The following is a 27,359-nucleotide window of genomic DNA, read 5'->3' as shown; positions in this document are numbered from 1 at the left end:
TTAGTTTGGGTTGTTTTGGTAACTTGAGGTCCCAGCGAATGCTTACGTACCGGTTATAATGACGGAGGCGATGTTCTGAAGTATAACACTAAATGGGATATGTAGAATAATCAGACAAAACTACACATTAGCAGCAAACAGTGCGAGATTTTTATATTTTGTCATTAATCTTTGAGTTTACTTAAAGCATCGCAACTGAAGTAAACATTTTCCATTTAAAATAACTGATATGGTGCATCGCATAGATCTACAGGACCTCAGTGAGAACGTAGAAAGTGCATTTTATAAAGCTTAAAGATATTTGATCTTATAGAAACAAGATGTATATTTATTGCTTGCTTTTACTGTCAGATGTGTAGCGTTTTTACGAAGAAAAAAAACGAAAAAAAAAAAAACCTTTGGCTCTGTTGGGCATTTTATAGATAAACTATCCCAAAGAAAGAAAACGGAATTGAACGGCCTTGAATAATAGCACGTGACAACACCGAAGCTTTCGGGACAGAAAAACAAAACCTCGAATGCCTTTGACACAATTCTAAATGATAACTTCCTGTATCGGTAGGCAGAGGCATATAAACACAGAGAACGTTTAATCAGCATTTCAAAGTGTCCATGACAAGAAAATGCATGATCGAGAGCACATGCATGCTTTGAGTGATTTAAGATTACAGAACCATGTTTATGACGGACACTTCATGGGAGAAATACATTCCTCATGTCTATATCTTCACAGGTTTGAAAATGATCTGTTTTGTGTCACTTATTTTTATTTACCGCTCGGCTTACTACAACAGAATAAACCCTGACCCTGAAAACACCTCGTCTCACCCAAAGTGAACTCTTAAAAAGTGAAAACAGGATCAGACAAATAAATACATTCATCACTGACAATAGACATTTGATATAAAAAGTGAACACTGTCAGTAAGTGTTTGCACCAATGATGAGAGAGGAGAGGCCAGTCGCTTTTTAACTTGCTTCTTTTGTGGACAAATTAAAACAGGCAGCTCAGAATACATAAAAACAAATTAAAAACAAAATAATAAGACGGAAAGAAAAAAATAAACCGATTAAGCTCTCAAAAAAATCAAAAATAAAATATATTTATTTATATTTATATATACTATATATGCAGCAAGTCCTAAAAAGTTTCTTTGAGGTAAATGAGAACGTAGTTATTCATGCGTATTTACATATTTAAAAAGAAAAAAGCAGCAGATTCATACAAATATTGAGTTCAACGACGATATGATTTTCATAAGGGATATCTCTGCACATTTTAAAGGGCCAATCGTAAATCAAGTGGTAAAATCCATAATGTAGAAGCCAGCTCAAAGCATTTGGCTACGTCAACAGGGTAAGACACAGTTACGATTTGTTTCACTTCCGTTTTAAGATGGTGACCTACACAGAAGCATATTCAAACTGGCCTCCCCTCACCTGAGGTCTGCAACTGTAAGAGTTTATGTAAACAATGAGATTTTATGCACAAGTATCTTTATGTCAGACAAGCTGTCAATCAATCAATCAATCAATCAATGTGCTTTGGTTTAGAAAATAGTCAGAAAATTTGGGTATGAGCTTTTATCTTATTTGTTTATACATTTTGCGCTTACTAGAATGTTTTTTTTTTCTTTTTTTTTTTCCTTTCTTTTTTTTCAAAAACTCGAACTTAAAAGTACAATTCTTCAACGTACATCTCTTGACTCTTTTTGTCGAAGGTGTTGTTTTGAAATGGGAACGCACTCTCGTAAAATTTATTTCGTAGGAAACTAGTGTTTTGCTTTTCTTTCATTAAAATACAGAAATTGACACAGTATTGACACGGTCTTACAAATGTAGTTGAATGCTCCACATTTCAAAATATGCAGAACTATCCCTGAAGATTTGAAGTAGAAACATTATTGTCACAATTTGAAACTTTTTGTCATCCTTTTTCAACTCTCCCAGTTCTCACAGCTATAGTCATAAATGCTGGAATCGACAATAGAGCATCTTATTAACCCAAAACATCGGTTCTTTAAGTTGTTCGAACTATGTGCTTGTAAATTAGCAAGATATCAATGGGAACTGTTTCCTGGAATCCTGTATAGTACATAAAAATGGTTTAAAATAGTCTCCCTGAGTTGAGGTGTGCATCAACGCCAGAGCGCACTAATTACACTAACAAAACAAACTCCAAGATAAGAATGCCTAAGAAACATAAGACTTATTGGTGACCATCATTCATTCAGTTAAAGTTAAATACACTATATGGCCAAAAATATGTGGACACCCCCTTCTAATTAAAGAGTTTGATTACTCCGTTAATACCAGTGAAGATAAATCATAATTCTACTCCAAACAATGGCATTCTAGGGCATTCAGTGCTTCCAACATTATGGCAACTGTTTGGGGAGAGCCCTTTTCTATTTCAGCATGACAATGCCCCTGTGCACAAAGCAAAGTCCATAAAGAAATGGTTTACTGTGTCTGATGTGGAAGAAATTGACTGGCCTGAACAAAGCCCAGACCTGAACCCCACTGATCACTTTTGGGGTGAATTGAAATGCCAACTGAAAGCCAGGCCCCATCGCCCAACATCAGTGCCGGACGTGATGCACTTGAGTCTGAATGAGAGCAAATCCCTGCAGCCATGTTACTACATACAGTATAGTGGAAAGCCTTCCCAGAAGAGTGGAAGCTGTTATTACAGCAAAGGGAGAAATTGATGCCTATGGTTTTGAAATTGAAGGTTCATCAAGCACATATGGTGTCCACAAACTTTTGGCCACATAGTGTATCATTGGCTATTTTGGTTACCTTTGGTGTGCAATACTGCAATGACATGACTCTAATCAATAACAATCGTTTAACACTTTTGAACATGTGGCAATCAGTAATATTGGGCAGTAATGGAATGAGGTGAAATTATAAGCGCAGTACAAATGTCTCCAGTGTCTTGACTTAAATAAACTAAAGGAGATGAATTTAATGTAAAAGGCGAATTAAAAATATATAGGATTCCAGGAAAGTGTAAACAGTGCTCCATTTAAAATGACTATAGCTTCACCACAAAGTTCATCGTTAGCAAGCCAAAACACAAGACTTTGGAGAAAACGACCCAAAAAAGAAATGCCATTAAGACTTTAACAATAAGAAGGCTAAGAATTACACATGGAATGTGATGCACTTGGATTGGCGAAAAAACTTAATCTGTAACCGAGTTATGAAATGAAGAAGATGGCAGCAAGAAATTTCAGCACTGAACGATAAATACATACATCAGCATTTACCTAACACTGACAATGTAACATTCACCCAACACAATTACCAGCATTTTGAATAACCTTAAATTCTTTCAACATGCATATACATCATTCCTATACCTCGAATTAATAAATGATAATGTTTTTTTATGCAATGCCATGTTACTTAGCATCACTGCATTAATTCCTCACTCAGTAAGCTTTCCACATATGGTTGACATGTAACACAAAGACACCTGCTACTCTTGTTTTCTCTTGGTCTGAACTAAAATAAATTAGTCCTTCTGAACATCTTCAAAGTCCCTCTGCAGACAATGAAAGAAACCCAAATACACTATTGAAAAACTATTGTAAACTTCACAAATGGAAAGCCACCGGCCCACCAACCGGCAGAAGCAAGTTCACTGTTTTTTTTTTAGTAAATGTCAAGTACAAACTAACGCAACCACTACATTGCTCTTTGTCAAAAACTAAAAGACAAAAATTACATCCTTACCTCCTGCAATGTAATCTAAAACCTTTGGTAGGGATATTCTACATGAAACATCTGCCATTCTCCCCAATATTACAATTTCTCTTTGGATTTCTCTGACATAAAACTTTCAATATCTTAAATACATGCGCCCAAAGAAGCTATAGCCTACATTAATGCTTTTAAAACTTAAAACCTTTGTTGATGGGTAGGTTACAACTACTTTAAAAGCCTCAGCAAATTTTACACATCTACTGTATATTCAGAGACCTCAATATGTCCAATGAATGTATTGTTCTCAAGAATTAAGAGGTAGCAATGTGACAAGACCGTATGGACTTGCCTTTTTTCAGTGAAGGGAAAAACGTAAAAAAGTGGAAAAATAACAGTACCAATGGATTTTTTTTAAGTTCAACGTCACTAAAACGAATGCTACCCAACCCATCACCCGAACCAACCCAGCCCTCTCTGATCCCAAAAGAAATAATCGAAAGAACTTCCAGTTAAAACATTCACAAAAGCATATCAATAAGTTATCTAAAGTAAATCTTAAAACAAGTACCTTTAGGTTTGGCTTTTCTTTGAGAGTAAACCCATATATACTATTCGAGTACATGACACGGCTTAAAGGATGCCCATGGCCTTTCGTCACCACGTTGCCATTGGCTTACGTCCAGATGTAGGTGGGATACAGCAAGGTATATTAAGGTATAGCAATCTCAAAAGCTCCAATATCTCTGTCGATGATCCACAGAAGGTCCTGTTACAGTCCAAAAGTTTAAAGATGGTTTCCCAGCTACAGCTAGAATAAGCCAATTGGTACGAGGTACAGAGTAGGCATACTGGGAAATGTTTGGTTGGATGCACAAAGCTTTCATGAAATACCGTACAAATAACAACAGACAAGCTATCTCGCAAGTCTGACAACACTATGTCTGAGACCCTTAGAGACACTTCAAAGAATTTGAACCTTTTAAATTCACAATACATTAATGCGCATAGAATAACTTGGTCATAGCCTAAACTTTGTTGAGAGTTCTACATAATACATACCACCAGAACTCTCTGTTCAGGCCATTAGCGATACTCTTTGAATGACCAAGAATGAAAAGAAAGAATATGCTCTGGGATACCAAAATAACAATCAAGACAGACCACATGGACTTGAGACTTATAAAACCAACACATAGATTGCAGTGGTTGGAGTCATACAACAGCATCAGTATACCAGTTTTACATTCACAGCAAAATTAAAACAAAAATTATAAGCCTATAAAATCATACCGATTGGTTTAATCTTTCCATTGTTAGGGATCCTTGTTTGAATGGCTCCTCTAGTCTAGTCAGAGCAGAAAAGAATCCTGCTTTGGGTTATCCGTTCCTTGCGGTGGACTTCAAAGAAAGATGTGTGCGTGGTCTCTTTTTGCTGAGGGTATCCTGTTCAAGGTGTCTTTGGCTTATGACGGGGAGGTATGCATTCGTAGGTGGCTAATGAGGTTACGCTGCTGGGTAAACTTGCCCCCACATAGCTGACATTCGTACGGCTTCTCACCTGAGTGCACCCGCATGTGCTCTGTGAGCCGGTATTGGCGGGTAAAGCGCATGCCGCACTCTTCACAGGCGAAGGGCTTCAGCCCCAGATGGCTGCGCATGTGGCGCGTCATGGTGCCACGTTGGGTGAACATCTTGCCACAGATGTTACAGGGGAAGGGACGGGTAAGCCAGTGGGTCTTCTCGTGTTGACGGAGAGTGGCCGGATCTTTGTAGCTCTTGTTGCAGACTGAGCAGCTGAAGCGACGCGACTCTGTGCCTTGGACATGGGTTATTTGTGAAGACAAGTCTTCTGCTTCTACTTCATCTTCCTTTGGATAAGAATCATCATCCTCCTCTTTGATGTACAGCTCTTCCTCTGTGTGGGTCTCCACATGGGCATTGAGCTCCTCAGAGCTCGGGAACCCTTTACCACAGGGGATACAAACGTAAAGGTTGTCACCAAGGGCAGGCTCAAAGCCTTCCTGGCGATAGATGTAATTGGTGCTATTCCGTCCACCTTCGCTCTCGCTCTGTCCACTCTCTTCACTTTGCTCATTCTCTAAACAGTCTTCCTCATCTTTGCACTGGAAGTACAGTTCAGAGTTGCCATTTCTACCAGTCACATTCAATCTTTTGGCAACTCCATTGGGTAAAGGCCCTTGATCCGGGTCTTCACCCCTGTTGCCTTCACTCTTGGGTTGCCGCCTCTGTCGTGTAACCTGACGGGAACTTTTATGCTGGTCCATGTCCGGAGGTGGTTGGTTCTCTTCACATTCACCTCCACCAAGGTCCATGGGCTCTCCCCCAGTGAGGTTCTGCGTGTTGGTGTTCTCATCAAATGAGGCACTGTTGGCTGTGGATTCTGAGGCAGATTGAGGTGATTCTTGTGGGATACTGCTGGGACTTACTTCTTCGGTGGCTGTGCTCCCTGAGGGGCTTTTCTTGGAAAGGTCTAGACCAAGTTCCTGCATGCCACAACTGCTGTTACCATTGTTTCCGTTTTTAATCGTAGAGGGACTGATTGAATTTGTGGAGTTTCTCACAAAAATCTCATCCTCAGACAAGTCATCTTTGAGTAGTTCCTCCTGCCTCTTCGTCTTCTCACTGTCTTTTAACCCTGACATTTTGTTTGGAGTTACAGGTGTAGAAGACAACCTTTGGTTCCTAGAATTTCTTCCATTGGAAGGGGTTGTGGGTTTATTAAGAAGGGATCTTCCATTGCGCTTAAGCTTCTTTCTGCAGAGAGCAGCCAGGTCATGAAGTTGGAGGTAGCTTGCTGCTGTCAGAAGGGCATTGAAATTGTGGTCACTGAACTGATCGGAGGACAAAAGCTTGCCAGTGTAAATGAAGTCTAGAACCTGCCGGAAAACCGACGGGTTGACCATGTCCGTGTCTAGGTTAATCAAGTTGTCATGAAGGATAAGGGATTTGAAATAGATACTGCTGGCTGCCAGGATGTTCTTGTGTGCCCGAAAAAGGGCATTTTCTACAACTATGATCACATCACACAGATAACCTTTGGCTCTTTGTTGGTTCAGCTGCAGCAGCAATTGTTTGGCATGATTTGGCAATTCCATTTCCAACTTCTTTTTCTTAACCTATAAAACCTAAAAGAGAAAAAAAAAATAAGTTAGTCATTGCAAAAAACAAAACTCAGTATAGTTTTATGTCCTATAGAAAACCTTTGTTTGAAAGCTTACATTAAAGGTGCACCAAATAACTTCATGGGTGCTTCTCAATACCCTAATTAATGCTTCCTTGCTCCTTTGTCTGAGCCAGTGACCCCAAAATGGATCAAAATCTGGCATCCCATGAGGGAGGAGCTTGGACACAAGGAAAGGAAGCAAGTTAAGGAAATGAGGTTGCACAAATTTAGAAGTGAGAAGCACAGCATGTTTGTTTGACTGACACTTGTCTTCTTATACAGAACTGATACCCCAGCATAAACCTACCTGCTGCCCTCACCAGCTCTGGAGCACCCATGGTGCTTATGCAATGTAACCACAGGTTGACTGTAGCACTAAAAATGTTGAAAGATTTCAGAGTTTGATGTAAGTTTGTGTTTATTAAATTGGTTGAAAACATAGCCGGCAATGTGATCAACAAGGCAGCCACCATGTGTACAATAAAAAAAATAAAAGAAGCTTTTTTAGGCCACTGATATTCCTGTAGTATTTATCTCATTTGTACACCATTTTAAACATTTGTCCAAAATACTATTAATTTCTTTCTTCCAATTAAGTCTTTCAATGTAATCTATTTGGTCTTCTTTTAATAAAACCTACTCTTTTTTTCCATTTCATTTTAGGTTACTTTCCAAACCATTTAGCATCAATCCAATTCACATTAATAGATCCAACCAGAAAAGGGCACACATGGTCTCACATGAATTCTTAAAGAATTCCATGGCCTTAATTTAAAATTCCAAGCACAACACTATGGTGCATGCTGTCAGAACATGCTTGTAAAAAAAAGCTGGACCTCTATTGATAGCACCTAAAAGCTGGCATCATATACATAAGAGTATACAAATTCTTAGCTTTCAGCTTAATACAGAGAAGGAAAGAAAGGTCTGAAAAGTAACAAATTATTTTCTTCTCTGGGCGTCCACAAAGGCTTAACGTTCCTGCAAACAGTCATTAATGCCAGCCTCCAGGGTCAGTCCCTTTGTTGTGATATGGGGGTTGGGTGAAAAATGCTAGTGGACTTCACTGGCTGGCTTGTGTGATGGACAGCTTGAAACCCGAGCTGGGAGATCACCAAGGGTGTGGTGGGAATCAGGTAAACCAGCACCCTTTCCAGTGGGTGAACAGGCCTCAGCTTGCAGCAGAATCTTTGTAATGCAGCAAAGACAACTTCTGCCAGTCAACAAGACTTTATTTAACCAGAAATCCTCTTTGCACAATGACCAAACACATCTTCACATTTGCAACGTCATGTTGTGATTGCTCAATGCCATATCTGTGAATTTTTTTAACAAGAAATAGCAAAGGTGGAGTTCCCGTCCTTGAGGTACATCTGACTTAAAACTCTTTTTGTACTGGGTTATTGCAAATGGTTGTGCTTGTATATTAGATCCACTGAAATCAATAATGAAACAAATTTATATTGAAGCCATATATTTCAGGACCAAAATAATAATATTTCTAAAGTTCAACAGAGGTGTCTAACACCTTATTATCATAAAACAACAGATCTATTTATGCATTTACTACGCTGAATTTGTATCAGCTGTTCCAGTGAAGTCTAACACAGATGAACTATTTATAGCTAATTCATGATGGTAGTGTGCAACTGAGCCAAAACCAATAATGGGGTCAGAATAGGAATCAGTCAGCAGAATTCTAAGTTCAAGACTGCTTGACTCTGGATGTTGTGTGATAAAATAAACATGGAATTTGATATTTCACTTCTGGCAATGGCACAGCAAAGACGATTTATGTAAAATAATATATCAAGAAACCCTTCTCATCTAACACTCTGATGCATTGTGTACACTACAATGGATAGATCTTTAAAAGCTTCAAGAAATTAATACATCAGAACTACTATTTGTGACTACCTTTGGCCCTTCCTCATAACTGTATGACTGTCCTTTTTATTTGTCATTGTGTTTGCTTAATTTATGACAACATAAATTCAACATGGCTGTTGAAATTGGTGATGCTCTATGTAACTCTGGAATATTTACCATCATCTTGTAACAGACATAACTAATTTTGGGGAGAAAACATATTAAAAACATATTGGGAATGATTAGCCAATATTGTTGTTTTTAAGTAAAAAGAAACATTGTAAGGAACAAAAAACATGCATAAGAGGTTTACTTCATTTACTTTAAAGAAAAACAGATTTTTAACATAATTTAGCTTGTCACACAAACATTGCTCATGTTTACATTCAGAACAAAGGTTAGGCATCTCCATCATCTCCATTTACCTGTAACATAAAAACCAGTATGCCCAGCCCTAAAACTAAATCCCGTCGCCATGATACCATCTCTCAGAGTATACAGTATTTATAGGCCTCAAGTACACCGAGTACACTTAAAGAACTGCATTGATAGCATAAACCACTTTTCTTAGAGCAAACTTCAATAGCACTTTATACCCCCACCCCCCAAAAAAAGGGGAAAACAGACAAGCAACATTTCAAAAAATGCATTTATCTAAGAGTCTTAGATAAGATGTCTTAAGATGCTGCTGGTCTGCCAATCGCTTTGCCGACATTTCGACCTCTCCTCAAAAACCACTTGTTCCAACACAGATGAAACAATCTCCTCTAATCAGACAGACAGTTGTCTGAAAAAGTCAAAGTGCACGAGGGACCGGTAACAACATGGGTAAACAAGTCTGGCAAGGAGTATGTTTAACCTCATAAACAAGCTTATCCAGTGGCACGGACCCCTGGGGCCCTGATTTTATTATCTTAATGCAGTAAAAACACAAGCACTTTTGCTGTTATGAAAGAGGGCTTTGGTGAAACAAAACATTATTCATGAGATCCAGCCACGTAAACATACATCCATCCTTTGGTGGATTTTTGGGGGCTAAAAATAGAACCACAACATCCGAACACAATTAATGTTTGAGTAAAGATTCAAGGTAACTAGAATCTCAAAAAAGTGGAGTGTAGGGGAATTGTAACCATGTGGTCTTAATTTTAATGACATTAGGTGAGTTAACTTGATAAGAGTGCTAATTGTAAGTGCTTACTGTAAACAACCACTAGCCTCTGGAGACCCTGGTTAAACCTGGAAGCCAGAAGAACCTGATGCAAATAATCTAATGCAACAACCTTAACCAAGAGCTATGAAAACACAGAATATTTCTTATCTGAAGAATGCAAGGTCTTTGCCCAGAGCCCATGTTCATTTTATTCAGTGTTATCACTTTTTGTGCTAAAAGATGGCTTCTCTTTTTAATCCAATCATAAAAATTGATTTATGATAAAAGGTGACAACACAACTTTGTAAACTAAAGTGTAAAGTACACAGGTATTAGTCTGGATAGCTGCTGATAAATGCACTTAAGTCAATGTGACAACCCACTTTACTTAATAGCCAGGCCTATTTCTGAGTGAAACGGGCGGGACTTGATTTTATCCACTAGGAATTGATTGCATCATGAAAAGTGGGTGTTACATCCCAGAATGGAGCCAGGTGGTTGGAGGGGAGGGGTTGAAAAATAAGAGGGATTGGTGACATCAGCCTAAAAGGAAAGTCATTTCAGCGATTACAAGAAAAAAAATATATATATATATATTTTATTTTATTTTTATGTGCAACAATGAAACATGCACATTAAGGCCAGGAATATTTATTAAGAAAGTAAATATGGTCAAGTTCAATTTTGACTTTAAAATTTTAACTAAGCTTACACTATTGATTATTAAAATACACTCTTCGAAATCAGTGGCAGATTTCAGGCATTTGTTTAGTGTTGGCCAGATACAGTTACTATATTTTGTGAATAAACCAAAAGTTGATCTGGATTTTCATTCATATTATCTGTGATGTTGAAACTGGGTTTAAAGTTAGTTTTAGAATACCGGAGAAACAAGATCCACTAGCCCCTAAAATTTAGCCCAGCCCAAGCTCAGTTTAATTGCGAATGTTTAGCATCTACAATCGAACACTCAGCCTTTCAAAGTATACTTAATTTGACTGTGCATGCATATACAGGCAGTTGGCGCATGCCTATTTCTGGACTATTTCTCTTCAGGAGTTTAGACCCATAAAGATGTCTTTATATTCCTTCAGACTCGAGTTATTCAAATGCAGGTATCTCCTGACATCCTCACACACATTCTTGACGTGCACATACACTTGTCCCCTGTTGTTTAGTAGCGATTACATCTATCCCTTCTCCGTGACAGCAACGGCTCAATTGTGAGTGTTGCCGCACCTTGTGGACTCAATAATTGGTGCAAATAATTCCAGGCACATTTGCATGCGCATACTGCATGTTCAGAGTATCTTTACAAAACTTCTGCTTTAAAAAAAAACAGGAACCAAACCCAAGATCACAAAACACAAAATGCTTCACATCCCCGAGCAGCCGTAAATAAAGAATTAGTGAATTTGGGAAAGAAACAAACACGTCTTGAAACATCTGACAAACCAGATTGGGCCACCCTGGAATAACCCTCAATAGATAAAATCATATTCATATTCTTCAGCTTTTCTACACAATCATAAAATATCTGCTAAGTTTTACTTCTTATTTTAGCATTTAACAAGAGGTGGTTAAAAAGGTTTCAAGTTGAAAGGGTCTCAACCAAAAACATGCCAAGCGTGTTGGACAAGATTTCAGACCAGAAGTGATGCCTTCAAGCAACATGCACACAATGCATGCACATTCAGACATATACAGCTCTGGAAAAAATTAAGAGACCACTGCAAAATTATCAGTGTCTCTGTATTTTCTATTTATAGTTACAGTTGAAGTCAGAAGTTTACATACACTTAGATTGAAGTCATTAAACCTCATTTTTTAACCACTCCACATATTTCATATTGGCAAACTATAGTTTTGGCAAGTCGTTTAGGACATCTACTTTGTGCATGATACGAGTCATTTTTTATTGTTTCACTTTGAATTGACTATATCTCAATTGCAGTGAGTCAAAAGTTTACACACTAAGTTAACTGTGACTTTAAGCAGCTTGGAAAATTCCAGAAAATGATGTCAAGCCTTTAGACAATTAGCTTCTGATAGGAGGTGTACTGAATTGGAGGTGTACCTGTGGATGTATTTTAAGACCTACCTTCAAACTCAGTGCCCCTTTGCTTGACATCATGGGAAAATCATAAGAAATTAAAAAAAAATTGTGAACCTCCACAAGTCTGGTTCATCCTTTGGAGCATTTTCCAAACGCCTGAAGGTACCACGTTCATCTGTACAAACAATAGTACGCAAGTATAAACACCATGGGACCACGCAGCCATCATACCACTCAGGAAAGAGACGCATTCGGTCTCCTAGAGTTGAACGTAGTTTGGTGCGAAAAGTGCAAATCAATCCAAAAACAACAGCAAAGAACCTTGTGAAGATGCTGGAGGAAACAGGTAAACAAGTATCTATATCCACAGTAAAACGAGTCCTATATCGACATAACCTGAAAAGCTGCTCAGCAAGGAAGAAGCCACTGCTCCAAAACTGCTATAAAAAAAAGCCAGACTACAGTTTGCAAGTGCACATGGGGACAAAGATCTTACTTTTTGGAGAAATGTTCTCTGGTCTGATGAAACAAAAATTGAACTGTTTGGCCATAATGACCATTGTTATGTTTGGAGGAAAAAGGGTGAGGCTTGCAAGTTGAAGAACACCATCCCAACCGTGAAGCATGGGGGTGGCAGCATCATGTTGTTGGGATGCTTTGCTGCAGGAGGGACTGGTGTGCTTTACAAAATAGATGGCATCATGAGGAAGGAAATTATGTGGATATATTGAAGCAACATCTCAAGACATCAGCCAGGAAGTTAAAGCTCAGTCGCAAATGGGTCTTCCAAATGGACAATGACCACAAGCATACCTCCAAAGTTGTGGTAAAATGGCTTAAGGACAACAAAGTCAAGGTATTGGAGTGGCCATCACAAAGCCCTGATCTCAATCCGATAGAACATTTGTGGGCAGAACTGAAAAAGCATGTGTGAGCAAGGAGGCCTACAAACCTGACTCAGTTACACCAGTTCTGTCTGGAGGAATGGGCCAAAACATTTGACCCAAGTTAAACAATTTAAAGCAATGCTACCAAATACTAACAAAGTGTATGTAAACTTCTGACCCACTGGGAATGTGATGAAAGAAATAAAAGCTGAAATAAATCACTCTCTACTATTATTCTGACATGTCTTAAAATAAAGTAGTGATCCTAACTGACCTAAGACCTTGCAGTTCATTTTACTCAAATAACTATAAATAGTAAATCCAGAGAAACTGATCATTTTTCAGTGGTCTATTATTTTTTTCCAGAGCTGTATATGCATGTATGTCTAAACTGGTCTAAAAAGATCAAACTAAACTATTAAATTGAAAGTCATCCTTTATTCTGGTCAAGAACAGCAATAAGCCGCTGTTGAATCATTTTGCCAATCTACGAACAAGGTTTCCAGCCTTTAACATTTTCTTTTTAAAAGCATGAGGGGAATATGAAACGTAACTAGTCAGTCATACTTTTCCATCATTACTTAAAAGTTCCATCCAGACGAGTACAGGTGGCATGACTAGATGTACAGATAAAGCCGTCATAAACATTGTAAATTTAAATGAATGGGTGTAGATTCTGTTTCTCTGAAAATGAAACAGACAAAACTCTTAGTTAGTTAGGTGCTATACATCAAAATTTAAACCCAAATTCAACTAATGTAACTCTCTTAATGATAATTGCTCTAAATGAACTGTCTTCAAGGGACGTCCCCACCCCATTCATTCAATAGATCTGATCATCTGCATTATTCAAAGCAGAAACCAAAACCTGCCTTTCATACGAGTATTGATTGGATTTAACATGAATGCCACTTAGATCTGTTAAACATCTTTTATTCTCAGTTTCTTTGACTCAACTCAAATACCTTTGTGAAGGACAACAAAACAATTATGAAAGGGCCAGTTTGAGCTCGCTGAGAAACATTTGGACACAACCTCTAAAATTCAAAGATAAGCCACACTGGACCATGGACCTAAACAACAGCACTTCACTACCAAAGACACCAAGTTTCTAGTTTGTTTACCTTCATACATATTAATCAAAACAGCATGCACAGAAGTACAGATAGGCTGGTGTTTTTTTATTACTATTTATCACAGTTTGTTCCCCCGCCAATTTAAACTCGGTTTAAAATAATCTTAACTGAAAAAGTACCTTTTTAATGCATTAAAATGTATGTACATAAAATCCATTCTCACTTTAAAAATGCATAACATTTTAAGCATTTTAAACAGTCAGACATAGCCCAAAAAATAAAGTGTGACCATTCAGATTAAAAAAAAAAAAAAAAAAAAAAACTTTGCATAAATATAATGGCTTACATGCTTTTTCAAAATATTCATAATGCATGTTGTCTTAATTGTTGTAATGATTATTTAGCTGTTATTGTGTTAAAAAGCAGAACTAAAGAACTACTAAACATTGGATCTACATATCAGCTATCAGACACTTACACATAAAAATATAATTGTAAATACAAAAATATATACAGCAGATATACAAGATATCTACCTAAAAAGTGTGCTTGGGGATAAGTTTTATTAATGTTATTTTGTTAAAAAATTACACTGTTCAATTTGATAGAATTTTGTTATGAAATTGGAATGCGTAGATCTTAAAAATAGACTAAAATATTTTTTGAGTGCATGTAGTTTTCCATCATATCATTGATATGAAGTTCTTATAGGCCTTATTCAAGCAAGCTGTCATCTAGATAGGGAGTTCCTTTAATGAGATGTTACAGATCAAGCCAACAACCACTGTAAAACAAGCCCCCTCCCCCAGTCCATTAAAATAGATGAGATAAGGTTCCTTAGGAAACATCTTCATGATATCAAGGCAAAATCATCAATTTTAATAAAGAAGACTCATGCATCATTAAAATGCAATAGGAACCGAGACAACAAACGCACTTTTAAACACTAACAACAACGAGTTGGTCATTCAACCTCAAATGCAACAATCAGCCCCCTAATAAAGAAACACAAAAACAAACTCATAATCACTCCAGCAGTGTTTCTTCATAATGCAATCAAGTCATAATCGTGTCTATGATGTAAATGTACAAGCACATAAACACAGCAGGCAAGACTCAACAGATCCCATCATCAAACAACTTTCCCATTTTTTCCCCAATCATAAATACTGATTTGCGTCCATGAATTCACCGAAACAAACACTGAAAAACTCAAATCTTCATTATGATAATCTTATTGCATGCATTAACGCCAAGCACAAATATTATACATGTTAAAAGGTGAAATGCACACAGGGTGGGGGGTGAAACAAGAGTGTCGTCCACATAAAGGGCGACCGATCCAGTTTTGCCAGGCGTTTGTTATCAAGGTATCGACTAATCATTTAAGCTAAAACATAAAGATACACTATACGTTTATTTCATCTCTTTAAGAATGCATTTAAGTATTGCATGCACCATACTGAAGCAGGCACGAGCCTTTTGATAAAACAACACACACATATTTGCCTCTGCCAGGCTGCGCTCGCGCTGTGTGTGTACACTAAAAGCACCAGTGGGCACGCGACAAGAGCAATATGCTTGAGGAATCAATGTTTGTTTAAAAAGACAAGAAACTAGATCGCAATTTCCCCCGTTTATGCTTCCCTAGTGAGCGTTTATAACGAAATGTAAAAAGCTTTTGTAAAAAAAAAAAAAAAATGACGTATCTCTACCTTAATGCATTGACAGTAGCTCTTCAAACAGCCATCCTGTTTTCACATCTCACAGCTTTCCAAACGCCATCTTGCTTTGCGAGCTCGTGTGACGTTAGAAATCCTCACCCCTGACCCACATTTGAATAAGAGGCAGTAAAGAGAGGGGGCGAAAGAGAGAGAGAGAGGGTGAAATGCCCTGCCTCTGCCAGCCAGACTCGCTCATTTGACGAAACTGCCCTGGGCTGGTGAGATGGTGTAACGTGCCGCGACCTGCTGCTGCTGTTGCCAGATTAGCAAGACAATGCTCCTTGTGTGGGACTCTGTCATGTGCATCTTCACGTCGTAGGTCTCAGATGTCAAATGCATGGGTCATTATTGCAGGAAAAGCATTTAATTCTGATATCAAACATTGCTTTTAGTGCAGATGCATTCATTCATTATATTGGCCTTGGAAATGCCACCCCTGGGCCAGGACTATACTTTCACAATATCATTTCAGAATGCTCAAGGAAAGTCTAGGGGGCAATACCACCCCTAGTCCCCTCTCAGACCTATCCATGGCTAAAACAGATTTATTTTGAAATTATTTTACAAGAACACTACTTAGAATGGTTTAGGACAAATCTTTTTATTGATTAAAGTAAGAAAATTGCTTGCTTCTGGGCAAGACTGTTTTTTAATGCATTGTATTCATTTGTACAGTATGTGCATATTTACAATAGTTGGATTTTTTCTGAAATTAGTCAACGATAATGACTCAACTTTGACTTTAGAATAAAATCTGTATGTTAAAACTTAAACTTAAAAGTTTTTTTTTTTTTTAATCTCTTTCCACCAGACTTTGTCTTACTCTTAATGTATGTTGAATATTTGTGATAGTTTTCAAGTCCCCAGTGTGTTTGATGGACCAACAAGAATAGCAGGTTTGTAAAGAAAGGACTTAAAACAAAAAAAAAACAAAAAACAAAAAGAGAAGTAATTATAGAGAGCCATCAAATCATCTATTCATAAAAACTAGAGATATTGAAATTTAAAGATTTGGTGGATTTCAAATTTGTTCAAATTTTGTAAAAATCATACAAGCTTTTATTACCGAAAAATGTACAAAAAGATGTTTGTTATGAGAGAGAGAGTCATTATAATTTTAAATGAATATGAATATTTAAGACAAGTAGAGGACGGATTGATCTGAAAAATAAAAGGAGTGGAATTATGGAACAAGCTTACAAATTAATTAAAATTGTGTAAAACAATTAATAAATTTAATAGAATATTTAAATATGAGGTTAATAGGAATATTGTATCTGTACATGTATGTTTATAAAAAATATTATGTGTCATGTATAGAAATTAAGCAGTTAAACAAACTGTACACAAGTTTGATTCATATAATTTATTTGTTAGGATGAAGTTACATTTATAATGTTATATAAGCCATCTTGTTCCTCTCTCTCTCTCTATATACAGTACTGCTCAAAAGTTTTAGGCAGTTGGGAAAAATGTTGCATAGTGAGGATGTCTTCAAAAATAATGACATAAATAGTTTTCATTTATCACTTAATGTCATACAAAGTCCAGTAAACATAAAAAAGCTAAATCAATATTCGGTGTGACCACCTTTGCCTTTAAAACAGCCCCAATTCTCCTAGATACACCTGGACACAGTTTTTCTTGGTTGTTGGCAGATAGGATGTTCAAGCTTCTTGGAGAATTCACCACAGTTCTTCTGTCTATTTCGGCTGTCTCAATTGCTTCTGTCTCTTTATATAATCTCAGACTGACATGATGTTCAGTGGGGGGCTCTGTGGGGGCCATGACATCTGTTGCAGGGCTCCCTGTTCTTCTATCTATTTCGGCTGTCTCAATTACTTCTGTCTCTTTATGTAATCTCAGACTGACTCGATGTTCAGTGGGGGGCTCTGTGGGGGCCATGACATCTGTTGCAGGGCTCCCTGTTCTTCTATCTATTTCGGCTGTCTCAATTACTTCTGTCTCTTTATGTAATCTCAGACTGACTCGATGTTCAGTGGGGGGATCTGTGGGGGCAATGACATCTGTTGCAGGGCTCCCTGTTCTTCTATTCTAATCTTTTCTATTTGCAAAAGTAATGTTTGGGAATCTAACATTTATATTTCCTATTGACACACTAAAGCTGAAGATATAAATATCCATCTTAAGACAAATGCTTTTGTGAAACATCTTAAGTGCCTTAAACTTTTGCACAGCACTGTATATGTATATATATATTCCTCTTCCATACTCTTTCATATTATTCTTTTTATTCAAGACACATTTCAGTTCATTCATTTCATTTGTGTACTTTGCAACAGACATGTGTTGCCTAAAATAACTAGAACAGCCTTGAGATCAAGGTGACTGAAACAGAAAAACCTTGGGTTTGAGTGAGAATGTGTATAATAATCAAAGCTCTCTTCCGCCCCCCAGTGGACTGATTTACTAACTTCCTGTGTTGGAAGTTTACTTAACTTTTTTGTGTTGGAGTCGAATATTTTATTTTATTTCTTTCTTTCTTTTTTTTTTTTTTTTGTTCAATTAAATAATTGTCAGTTTAGCCAGTAAAATGTAGGTTTTTTTTTCTTTCATTTTTTTTAAATAAATTTAGACACTGTCAGTTTACATTTGCGGTTTAAAATGACACATAAATGTATGTGTAATATAAAATAATTCTAGGAAACCAGGAACCAGTGCTATTGTGTGTGTGTCAGTCTTGATGATATCTCTGTAGCAACCTATTCAACCCCTTAGTTATGCTTGTCAATACTGTATAATGTATATTCATATACTGTATGTGAATATCAATATCTCTGGCTGTAAATCACTTTCAAACAGGCTATCAGTCACTATCAGTGTTGGGTAAGTTACTCTAAAAAAATAATTAATTGCTAACTACTAATTACATCTTCTACAGTAATTAGATTACTGTACTACTTACTCTGTCTGAAAAGTAATTGCATATTACTAATTACTTTCTAAAACCCTGATCAACCTTGACCAGATGAAAAATACAAGAATAGACATGAAACTGTTCTTTTAATTCTTTCAAATAAATCATATAAAATCAAATAATTATTATTATTATTATTCATGAACTGTCCAAAGAATTGAATGGGGCAGCGTTAAATTAGAAAACATATATTTTAACATTAGACGTAAAATTGTGATTTTAAATTCACTATTGTTTTATATAGAATTGTTCTATAGTCTATACAGTATTTAACGCCATTACATCAGAAGTAACTGTAATTAAATTACTGAACAATTAAGAGTAATCCCTTACTTTACTTTTTCAATGGAAAAGTAATTTAATTACAGTAATTAATGCATTACACCCAACACTGGTCACTATACACCAATCACAATTGAGACTGTACCTTTTTCACCATTTAAAATAATAATAATAACAACAATAACAACAATAATAATTATTATTATTATAATTAACAACAATAATACAAATAATAATAAATATAAATAATTATTTACATTAATAATATAATAAATATGATCATAAATGTTTATCAATAATAATAATAATAATAATAATAATAATAATTATTATTATTTATTTATTTGCCCACTGTACAACAAACATGGAATTGAAAAATACCAGATTTCCAATTACATCTGAGTGGAAACTGCAATAGTAAATAAAATGTAAATAAATGACAAGTATACAATAACGGCAACAAAAACAACATTTCAATTATTTATACATCCAATACTAATAACTATAGATATTTGAAATTGTTTACCCATAAATGTGCCTTATTTACCCATATTTATTTCAAGGCAGTCACTAATTCAAGAGATGTTTGAAATGAGACTATTAAACATGACGTTTATAGTATCCACCATTCAATGGTTTGACTTTATATTTTATGTTAAATATTCTTATAATTGATCAGATTTGATTTGAAGTGAATTCAGTGAGATATAACAACAAGTCCATGATGGCGGCGAGCAGGCGACTGCATAAGGTAAATACCCCTAAAAATCAGATTTGATCATTATTTTGTAAAGATTTTACTCGTATTACCTTCTTAAACATAAATGTCACTGTCGGTGGGAAAGCCGAAACTTTAAATCTGTCTCGTGTGAAATGTGAATAGAATTATGAGGAAGAAGCTAACTAGCTTAGCTGTAGTTCAAGTATTCACATGAAATTAAAATAAACATTCAAATAAAGCAGAAAAATGTTTCTAATATGTTCTAAATGGGTCTAATTCACCATGTTGTTTTCAAAATAAACTTTTAAACGAGTGTTAACCTTAACTGATGATGTAAGTTTAATAGATGAGACAGAAACTAGTTAAAAGGATGCTAATATAATAATCATGTTATAGATTAATGACTAATAAATAGTTTAATATACCAAATGGAGGTGCCTGTGTGATCATAATGTTTAAGTTAAATTGTGGTATTGTTATTAGTCATGTGACGAAATCGCAACCAGGAAGTATGTCTGTTGTCTTTGTTTTAAAGAGTTTAGTTTATTAAATGTGTGTTCTAATGTTTACATTTATGATACACTATGACAAATACATCAATTCTTTCCATTTTGTGTGATTACATGTTATAATTTATACTCTTGGTCTTGACAACCTTTTAAACGCATAAAACACAACAATAATCTCAGATTTTTGCCTGAATTTCCTCTTTTAAAATATTGGATGTAAATTATCTTTAATTTATACGATGAAAATTTAACTAGAGTCGTGTGGTGCTATTTTGTGTTGGTGTACTGGAATTGTGCACTTTTAATGAATATTGTAAAAATGAAAGTATTTGTTTCGTTCTGACTTTGTTTTTTCAACTCTTATTTTTTATTAAAAAAAAAAATGTCTCCCCAATTTGGAATGCCCAATTCCCAATGCGCTCTAAGTCCTCATGGTGGCGTAGTGACTCGCCTCAATCCGGGTGGCGGAGGACGAATCTCAGTTGCCTCCGCGTCTGAGACCGTCAATCTGCACATCTTATCATGTGACTTGTTGAGCGCGTTACCGCGGAGACATAGCGCGTGTGGAGGCTTCACGCTATTCTCCGCGGCATCCACACACAACTCACCACGTGCCCCATTGAGAGCGAGAACCACTAATTGTGACCTTGAGGAGGTTACCCCATGTGACTCTACCCTCCCTAGCAACAGGGCCAATTTGGTTGCTTAGGAGACTTGGCTGGAGTCACTCAGCTTCAGCTCTTTTATTGGTCAAGAAGTATCAGTTTTCTTGACAGGACGATCATGTTCTGTGTTTTCAGGAACTTGACGAAATTCGCAGGTCTGGAATGAAGAATTTCCGCAACATTCAGGTGGATGAGGCGAACATTCTGACTTGGCAAGGCCTCATCGTTCCTGTAAGTATGCATGCTCATTAAATGCAAGCAGGATTAAAGGTTCTGTAAGTTATTTGTATTTTATTTTAGCACAAATAGAACGACAGATATCACTAAAATAGATGCCCTGAAATAAAACTTGGGGAGCGGCAAACCATTTTTTAGCCAATCAGAAAAGCTTTCAGGATGTATATACAGTTGAAGTCAGAAGTTTACATACACCTTAGCCAAATACATTTAAACTCAGTATTTCACAATTCCTGACATTTAATCATAGAAAACATTCCCTGTCTTAGGTCAGTTAGGATCACTACTTTATTTTAAGAATGTGAAATGTCAGAATAATAGTAGAGAGAATGATTTATTTCAGCTTTTATTTCTTTCATCACATTCCCAGTGGGTCAGAAGTTTACATACACTTTGTTAGTATTTGGTAGCATTGCCTTTAAATTGTTTAACTTGGGTCAAACGTTTTGGGTATCCTTCCACAAGCTTCTCACAATAAGTTGCTGGAATTTTGTCCCATTCCTCCAGACAGAACTGGTGTAACTGAGTCAGGTTTGTAGGCCTCCTTGCTCGCACACGCTTTTTCAGTTCTGCCCACAAATTTTCTATCGGATTGTGGTCAGGGCTTTGTGATGGCCACTCCAATACCTTGACTTTGTTGTCCTTAAGCCATTTTGCCACAACTTTGGAGGTATGCTTGGGGTCATTGTCCATTTGGAAGACCCATTTGGAAGACCCATTTGTGACGAGCTTTAACTTCCTGGCTGATGTCTTGAGATGTTGCTTCAATATATCCACATCATTTTCCTTCCTCATGATGCCATCTATTTTGTGAAGTGCACCAGTCCCTCCTGTAGCAAAGCACCCCCACAACATGATGCTGCCACCCCCATGCTTCACGGCTGGGATGGTGTTCTTCGGCTTGCAAGCCTCACCCTTTTTCCTCCAAACATAATGATGGTCATTATGGCCAAAACATTTTTGTTTCATTAGACCAGAGGACATTTCTCCAAAAAGTAAGATCTTTGTCCCCATGTGCACTTGCAAACTGTAGTCTGGCTTTTTTATGGCCGTTTTGGAGCAGTGGCTTCTTCCTTGCTGAGCAGCCTTTCAGGTTATGTCTATATAGGACTTAGGACTTATGTCGACATTATGTCGACATAGTTTTACTGTGGATATAGATACTTGCCTACCTGTTTCCTCCAGCATCTTCACAAGGTCCTTTGCTGTTGTTCTGGGATTGATTTGCACTTTTCACACCAAACTACGTTCATCTCTAGGAGACAGAATGCATCTCCTTCCTGAGCGGTATGATGGCTGCGTGGTCCCATGGTGTTTATACTTGCATACTATTGTTTGTACAGATGAACGTGGTACCTTCAGACATTTGGGAATTGCTCCAAAGGATGAACCAGACTTGTGGAGGTCCACAATATTTTTTCTGAGGTCTTGGCTGATTTCTTTTGATTTTCCCATGATGTCAAGCAAAGAGGCACTGAGTTTGAAGGTAGGCCTTAAAATACATCCACAGGTACACCTCCAATCGGAAGCTAATTGTCTAAAATTGACATCATTTTCTAGAATTTGCCAAACTGCTTAAAGGCACAGTTAACTTAGTGTATGTAAATTTCTGACCCACTAGAATTGTGATATAGTCAATTAAAAGTGAAACAATCTGTCTGTAAACAAATGTTGGAAAAATGACTTGTGTCATGCACAAAGTACAAGTCCTAAATGACTTGGCAAAACTATAGTTTGCTAATATTAAATCTGTGGAGTGGTTAAAAAATGAGTTTTAATGACTTCAACCTAAGTGTATGTAAACTTCTGACTTCAACTGTATATATTTTTATTGTGAGGCAAAAACCATTTAGGGGTCAGTGATGTGACGCTAATTTTTTTGTCTAATAAATTCAAAAATTTCTGTATAAAAAAAAATGAAAATCACACAAAACAATTACTTGAATACACCTCTTCTATGATGAGCATATTTTTAATTTCTGAGTTTAAAGTCATTTTGATATTTTTTTTCTGGGGTTTAAAGTACAAATATATCATGTGGTGTAACCATCCAGAGAGAAAAAAAAAGTCAAGGTCTCATTAAAAGCTGAAATTCTTGAAAAAAGAAATGTATGCATGAGTAGTGCAGAATAATCTTTTATTAATATTTCTTAAAAATAACAAACAAAAAAAAAACAAAACAGAGAAACAATTGTGTTTTAAAACAATTGAAGATTCAATTAAAATCAAGCTTTAATGGCAAGAGAAACTTCAGTGTACAGTGTTGTGAAAAAGTATGTGCCCCTGTCCTGATTTCTTCTATTTTTGTGTATTTTTCATACTAAATTGTTTTATATCTATCTTCAAATGAGATATAACATAAAACAAAAGCAAACTGAGTACACACAAAATACACTTTTCAAATATATATATATATATATATATATATATATTTTTTTTTTTTTTTTTTTCTTTTTATTGAAGCAAAAAAGTTATCCAACATCTATAGCACTCATGTGAAAAACTAACTGCCCCCTTAAACTTAATAGCTGGTTGTGCCACTTTTAGCAGCAACAACTTCAAGCAAATGCTTCTGATAACTGGAGATCAGTCTTTCACAACACTGTGGGGGAATTTTGGCCCACTCTTCTTTGCAGAACTGTTTTAGTTCAGCCACATTGAAAAATTGTCGTGCATGAACTGCCTGTTTAAGGTCCTGCCACAGCATCTGAATCGGGTTCAAGTCAGGACTTTAACTAGGCCACTCCAAAACTTTAATTTTGCTTCTTTTGAGCCATTCAAAGGTGGACTTACTCCTATGCTTTGGTTCATTGTCTTGCTGCATAATCCAGTTGCGCTTGAGCTTCAACTCACGGACTGATGACCGGACGTTCCCCTTAAGGATTTTCTGGTAGAGAGCAGAATTCATGTTTCCCTCAATTATTGCAAGTCGCCCTGAAGCAGCAAAGCATCCCCACACCATCACACTACCACCACAATGCTTGACCGTAGGTATGATGTTCTTTTTGTGGAATTGTTTGATTTACGTCAGATGTAACGGGACCCCTGTCTTCCAAACAGTTCTACTTTTGACTCATCAGTCCACAGAACATTCTCCCAAAAGCATTGAGGATCATCAAGGAGTGTTTTGGCAAAATTCAGACGAGCCTTAATGTTCTTCTGGGTTAGCAGTGGTTTTTGCCTCGCCACTCTTCCATGGATGGCATTTTTGCCCAGTGTCTTCCTGATAGTGGAGTCATGAACAGTGACCTTTATTGATGCGAGAGAGGCCTGCAGTTCCTTGGATGCTGTCCTTGGCTTTTTTGAGACTTCCTGGATGAGTCGTCGCTGTGCACTTGGAGGAATTTTGGAAGGTCGGCCACTTCTGGGAAGGTTCACTACTGTGCCAAGTTTTCTCCATTTGGAGATAATGGCTCTCACTGTGGTTCTCTGGAGTCCCAGAGCCTTTGAAATGGCTTTGTAACCCTTCCGATAATGATGTATTTCAATCACCTTTTTCCTCATCATTTCTGGTATTTCTTTCGACCTTGGCATAGTGTGCTACTGGATGAGACCTTTAAACCAACTTCATGCTGCTGAAAAAGTTCTATTAAGGTGTTGATTTGATTGAACAGGGCTGGCAGTAATCAGGTCTGGGTGTGTCTAGTCCAGCTGAACCCAATTATGAATGCAGTTTCATAGATTAAGGGGGCAAATACTTTTTCACACAGGCCCAGTTGGTATTGGATAACGTTTTTGCTTAAATAAAATATATTATCATTTAAAAACTGTATTTTGTGTTTACTCAGATTGCCTTTGTTTTATGTTAGATTTTGTTTGAATTTTTGAAATGATTTAATAAGAGATATACACAAAAACACAAGAAATCAGGACTCACGGCACTGTACATTGCCATTGCATTATTAGACACTACACATACAGATATAAAACATATTTAATGCTAAACTATTAATTTCTCTGGCTCTTGTTCAGTTCTAGTATACCTGTCTGCAGCTTGCTGAATGGATATGTCCTTCAGTCTCTATCGCACACATGCTGGGTCTCTTTCGGGTGATTTCGCTTTTGAAACGGGTTCAGATAAACCAAAAAATATTAATCACAGAAATTAATGTGTTAATTTTCCCAACCCTACTTATTTTTTACACCTTGGATGACCTTATTTGTCAATAACCCTTAGAACTATATACCCTATTTTTTTAATTTTCAGGACAACCCTCCATACGATAAAGGTGCATTCCGGATCGAGATAACATTCCCTGCAGAATACCCATTTAAACCTCCGAAGATCACATTTAAGACAAAGATCTATCACCCAAACATTGATGAGAAGGGTCAAGTGTGCCTGCCGGTCATAAGTGCTGAGAATTGGAAACCTGCAACCAAAACTGACCAAGGTACAGCACTTCTTCTGACATATTAAAGAAAACCTTCTGTCATCATTTACTCACCCTTATGCTGTTCCAAACCTATATGACTTTTCTTTCACCTGTGGAACACACTGGGAGAATGTTTGGCAGAATCTTTAGTCTCAGTCAACATTCACTTTCATTGCATGGAAAAAATGCAACAGCACGAGAGTGACTAAATGATGACAGAGTTTTTATTTTTAGGTGAACTATTCGTAACTCTTTTTTTTTTCCCCACCTCTAAACAGTAATCCAGTCACTCATCGCCCTCGTCAACGACCCCCAACCTGAACATCCGTTGAGGGCGGACCTAGCAGAGGAATATTCAAAAGACCGTAAAAGATTCTTTAAGAATGCAGAAGAGTTTACAAAGAAACATGGCGAGAAGCTGCCAGTGGACTGATATCACATGGGCATGTCTCCCGTGTATCTCCTTTGCCCACTACTCTAAAACCGTCTCCCCCAATCTGAGTCCCCGCCAGCCAGCGCGCCCTCTCCGTCATCCCGCAATGAGCCTGTGGAGCTCATTGTCCCTTCCGCAGAAAGACTTCTGGGTGTTGATTGGCTGGTGTAATGTGTGTAAATGAGAACTTAAAAAAAAAGTGGAGCGATATGGGGGCGAGGCTAAGGGGTTGGAAGGTTGTTTCTTTTAATTTCTTCTAAAATTGCACAGAGATGTGTTCAGGTCATGCAGTCTGCTGTGCGATACTACAGAGTGTAATGTTAAGTCGTTTCACTTTCACATTTATGACATAAAGCAAAATCCAATAGTTCACTGTATAGAAACACAATACATCAAGGTTCTAAAGGTGTGTGGCAAATGTTTCTTTTATATTTCATCTGTTTTTTATGGTCTTTGCTTAGGTTGCACTGTTTTCTGTTCTTAATAATCTCAGTTTGTTACTCATTAAATCACTGCTTAGTCACTGTCACCGATATAATGTTTATGATGTCATAAAAGGGAAAGCAAAAATGAGTTTGTGTTAATTTATATACGTTTGTTTTTAAATTATTCACAAATGGTGATACTTTTGTACTTTTCTGGAAAGCAACAAACCTGAGAAAGATTGTGCTGTGAGTTTTTTGTTAGTAAAAAGCATGGGTAAGATTGTCTTTTTAAAAATTCTGACATGAAACCAATTATAAACACAGTGCATGTATAATTCAAAGCTCAAGGCAACAAAAGAACAGTTTACCTTTAGAACTATCTGTGGGGTAGTACCAGGTCACACCTGAAAATGGCTTCGTAAAATAGTCTTGACACATCCTTGAAGTAGGCCTACCATTTACAGTAAATGCCATGGTATTTGAGTAATCATTCAGTACCATGTCTTTATAACATCACTGTACCATGGTACAACCACAGAACTTTTTGTAAGGGTTATAGGGAGCCAAAATACTGGATTTGTTTTAATTTTAATTTTAGGTTTAGGTGTTGAGACAGTTATTATTTAAAGTAATACAGTGGTGTTCTTGTTCAACTCTAAAATTACCCTGTGCACTCTCATAACTATCCAAAATCAAACAGCCTGCGTATATAAAGATGCAGCATTTCAGCATCCGGGCGTTAGGGGGCGTGTTACGCATTTGATTTTGGAAGACACTCCCTCAAATGTACCGCCAAATCTGTGAGGCCGACGACATCTGGATAAAATATCGTTCTGAGGATTTTCAAGGTAAATGTAAGAATTCATGGACTAACTATAAGGTTTATTAACCTTATAGAAAGTTTACACGATGACCATAGTTTCCTTAAAAGTGACCTAGTTACTTACTACAATAAAACAGTGTTAACGTGGTAAGCAATCTGTCGTCATAAGAAAAAAATATAAAACAATTCCAAAAGCCTCTTACACTTCTTTTTAAGGAGATCCCATATTAAATTATTATGATTTTACTGTAGTAACATCAGCTGTCTTGTTCTGATGGACATTATGGT

General features: G+C 36.8%; 2 protein-coding genes across 3 annotated transcripts; one reads left to right on the top strand and one right to left on the bottom strand.

Moving 5' to 3' along the window:
* Positions 1-943: 943 nt before the first annotated feature.
* On the bottom strand, positions 944-15,904 carry LOC127432308 (hypermethylated in cancer 2 protein-like). Its single transcript, XM_051683206.1, has 2 exons — positions 15,654-15,904; positions 944-6,859 (listed from the first exon to the last, which is right to left on the bottom strand). Exon 2 carries the CDS (start codon positions 6,827-6,829, stop codon positions 5,177-5,179), a length of 1,653 nt encoding a protein of 550 aa, XP_051539166.1. The 5' UTR covers positions 6,830-6,859; positions 15,654-15,904; the 3' UTR covers positions 944-5,176.
* A 3,617-nt stretch (positions 15,905-19,521) lies between these two features.
* Positions 19,522-26,393, top strand: LOC127432310 (ubiquitin-conjugating enzyme E2 L3-like). 2 transcript variants are annotated; one of them, XM_051683210.1, is made up of 5 exons: positions 19,619-19,633; positions 20,913-21,008; positions 22,358-22,500; positions 25,222-25,408; positions 25,669-26,393. In XM_051683210.1, exons 3-5 carry the CDS (start codon positions 22,468-22,470, stop codon positions 25,821-25,823), a joined length of 375 nt encoding a protein of 124 aa, XP_051539170.1. In that variant the 5' UTR covers positions 19,619-19,633; positions 20,913-21,008; positions 22,358-22,467; the 3' UTR covers positions 25,824-26,393. The 2 variants fall into 2 exon arrangements, with proteins under 2 accessions (XP_051539169.1, XP_051539170.1); XM_051683209.1 differs by lacking the exon at positions 22,358-22,500 and having other exon boundaries at positions 19,522-19,633.
* The last annotated feature ends 966 nt before the right edge of the window (positions 26,394-27,359 follow it).

Source organism: Myxocyprinus asiaticus, chromosome 42, assembly GCF_019703515.2.
Source record: "Myxocyprinus asiaticus isolate MX2 ecotype Aquarium Trade chromosome 42, UBuf_Myxa_2, whole genome shotgun sequence".
NCBI classification, from domain to species: domain Eukaryota; kingdom Metazoa; phylum Chordata; class Actinopteri; order Cypriniformes; family Catostomidae; genus Myxocyprinus; species Myxocyprinus asiaticus.
Note: the sequence above shows the minus strand (reverse complement) of the source record. Positions and strands in the feature narration are given on the sequence as shown.

What these genes read in the sequence shown, in the direction of transcription:
- LOC127432310 (XM_051683209.1), top strand. Translation starts at nt 19,604, where the DNA reads ATGATGGCGGCGAGCAGGCGACTGCATAAG. An exon ending in GGCAAGGCCTCATCGTTCCT is followed by an intron (nt 21,009 to 25,221) that starts GTAAGTATGCAT and finishes TTTAATTTTCAG; the next exon opens with GACAACCCTCCATACGATAA. An exon ending in TGCAACCAAAACTGACCAAG is followed by an intron (nt 25,409 to 25,668) that starts GTACAGCACTTC and finishes ACCTCTAAACAG; the next exon opens with TAATCCAGTCACTCATCGCC.
- LOC127432308 (XM_051683206.1), bottom strand. Translation starts at nt 6,829, where the DNA reads ATGGAATTGCCAAATCATGCCAAACAATTGCTGCTGCAGCTGAACCAA.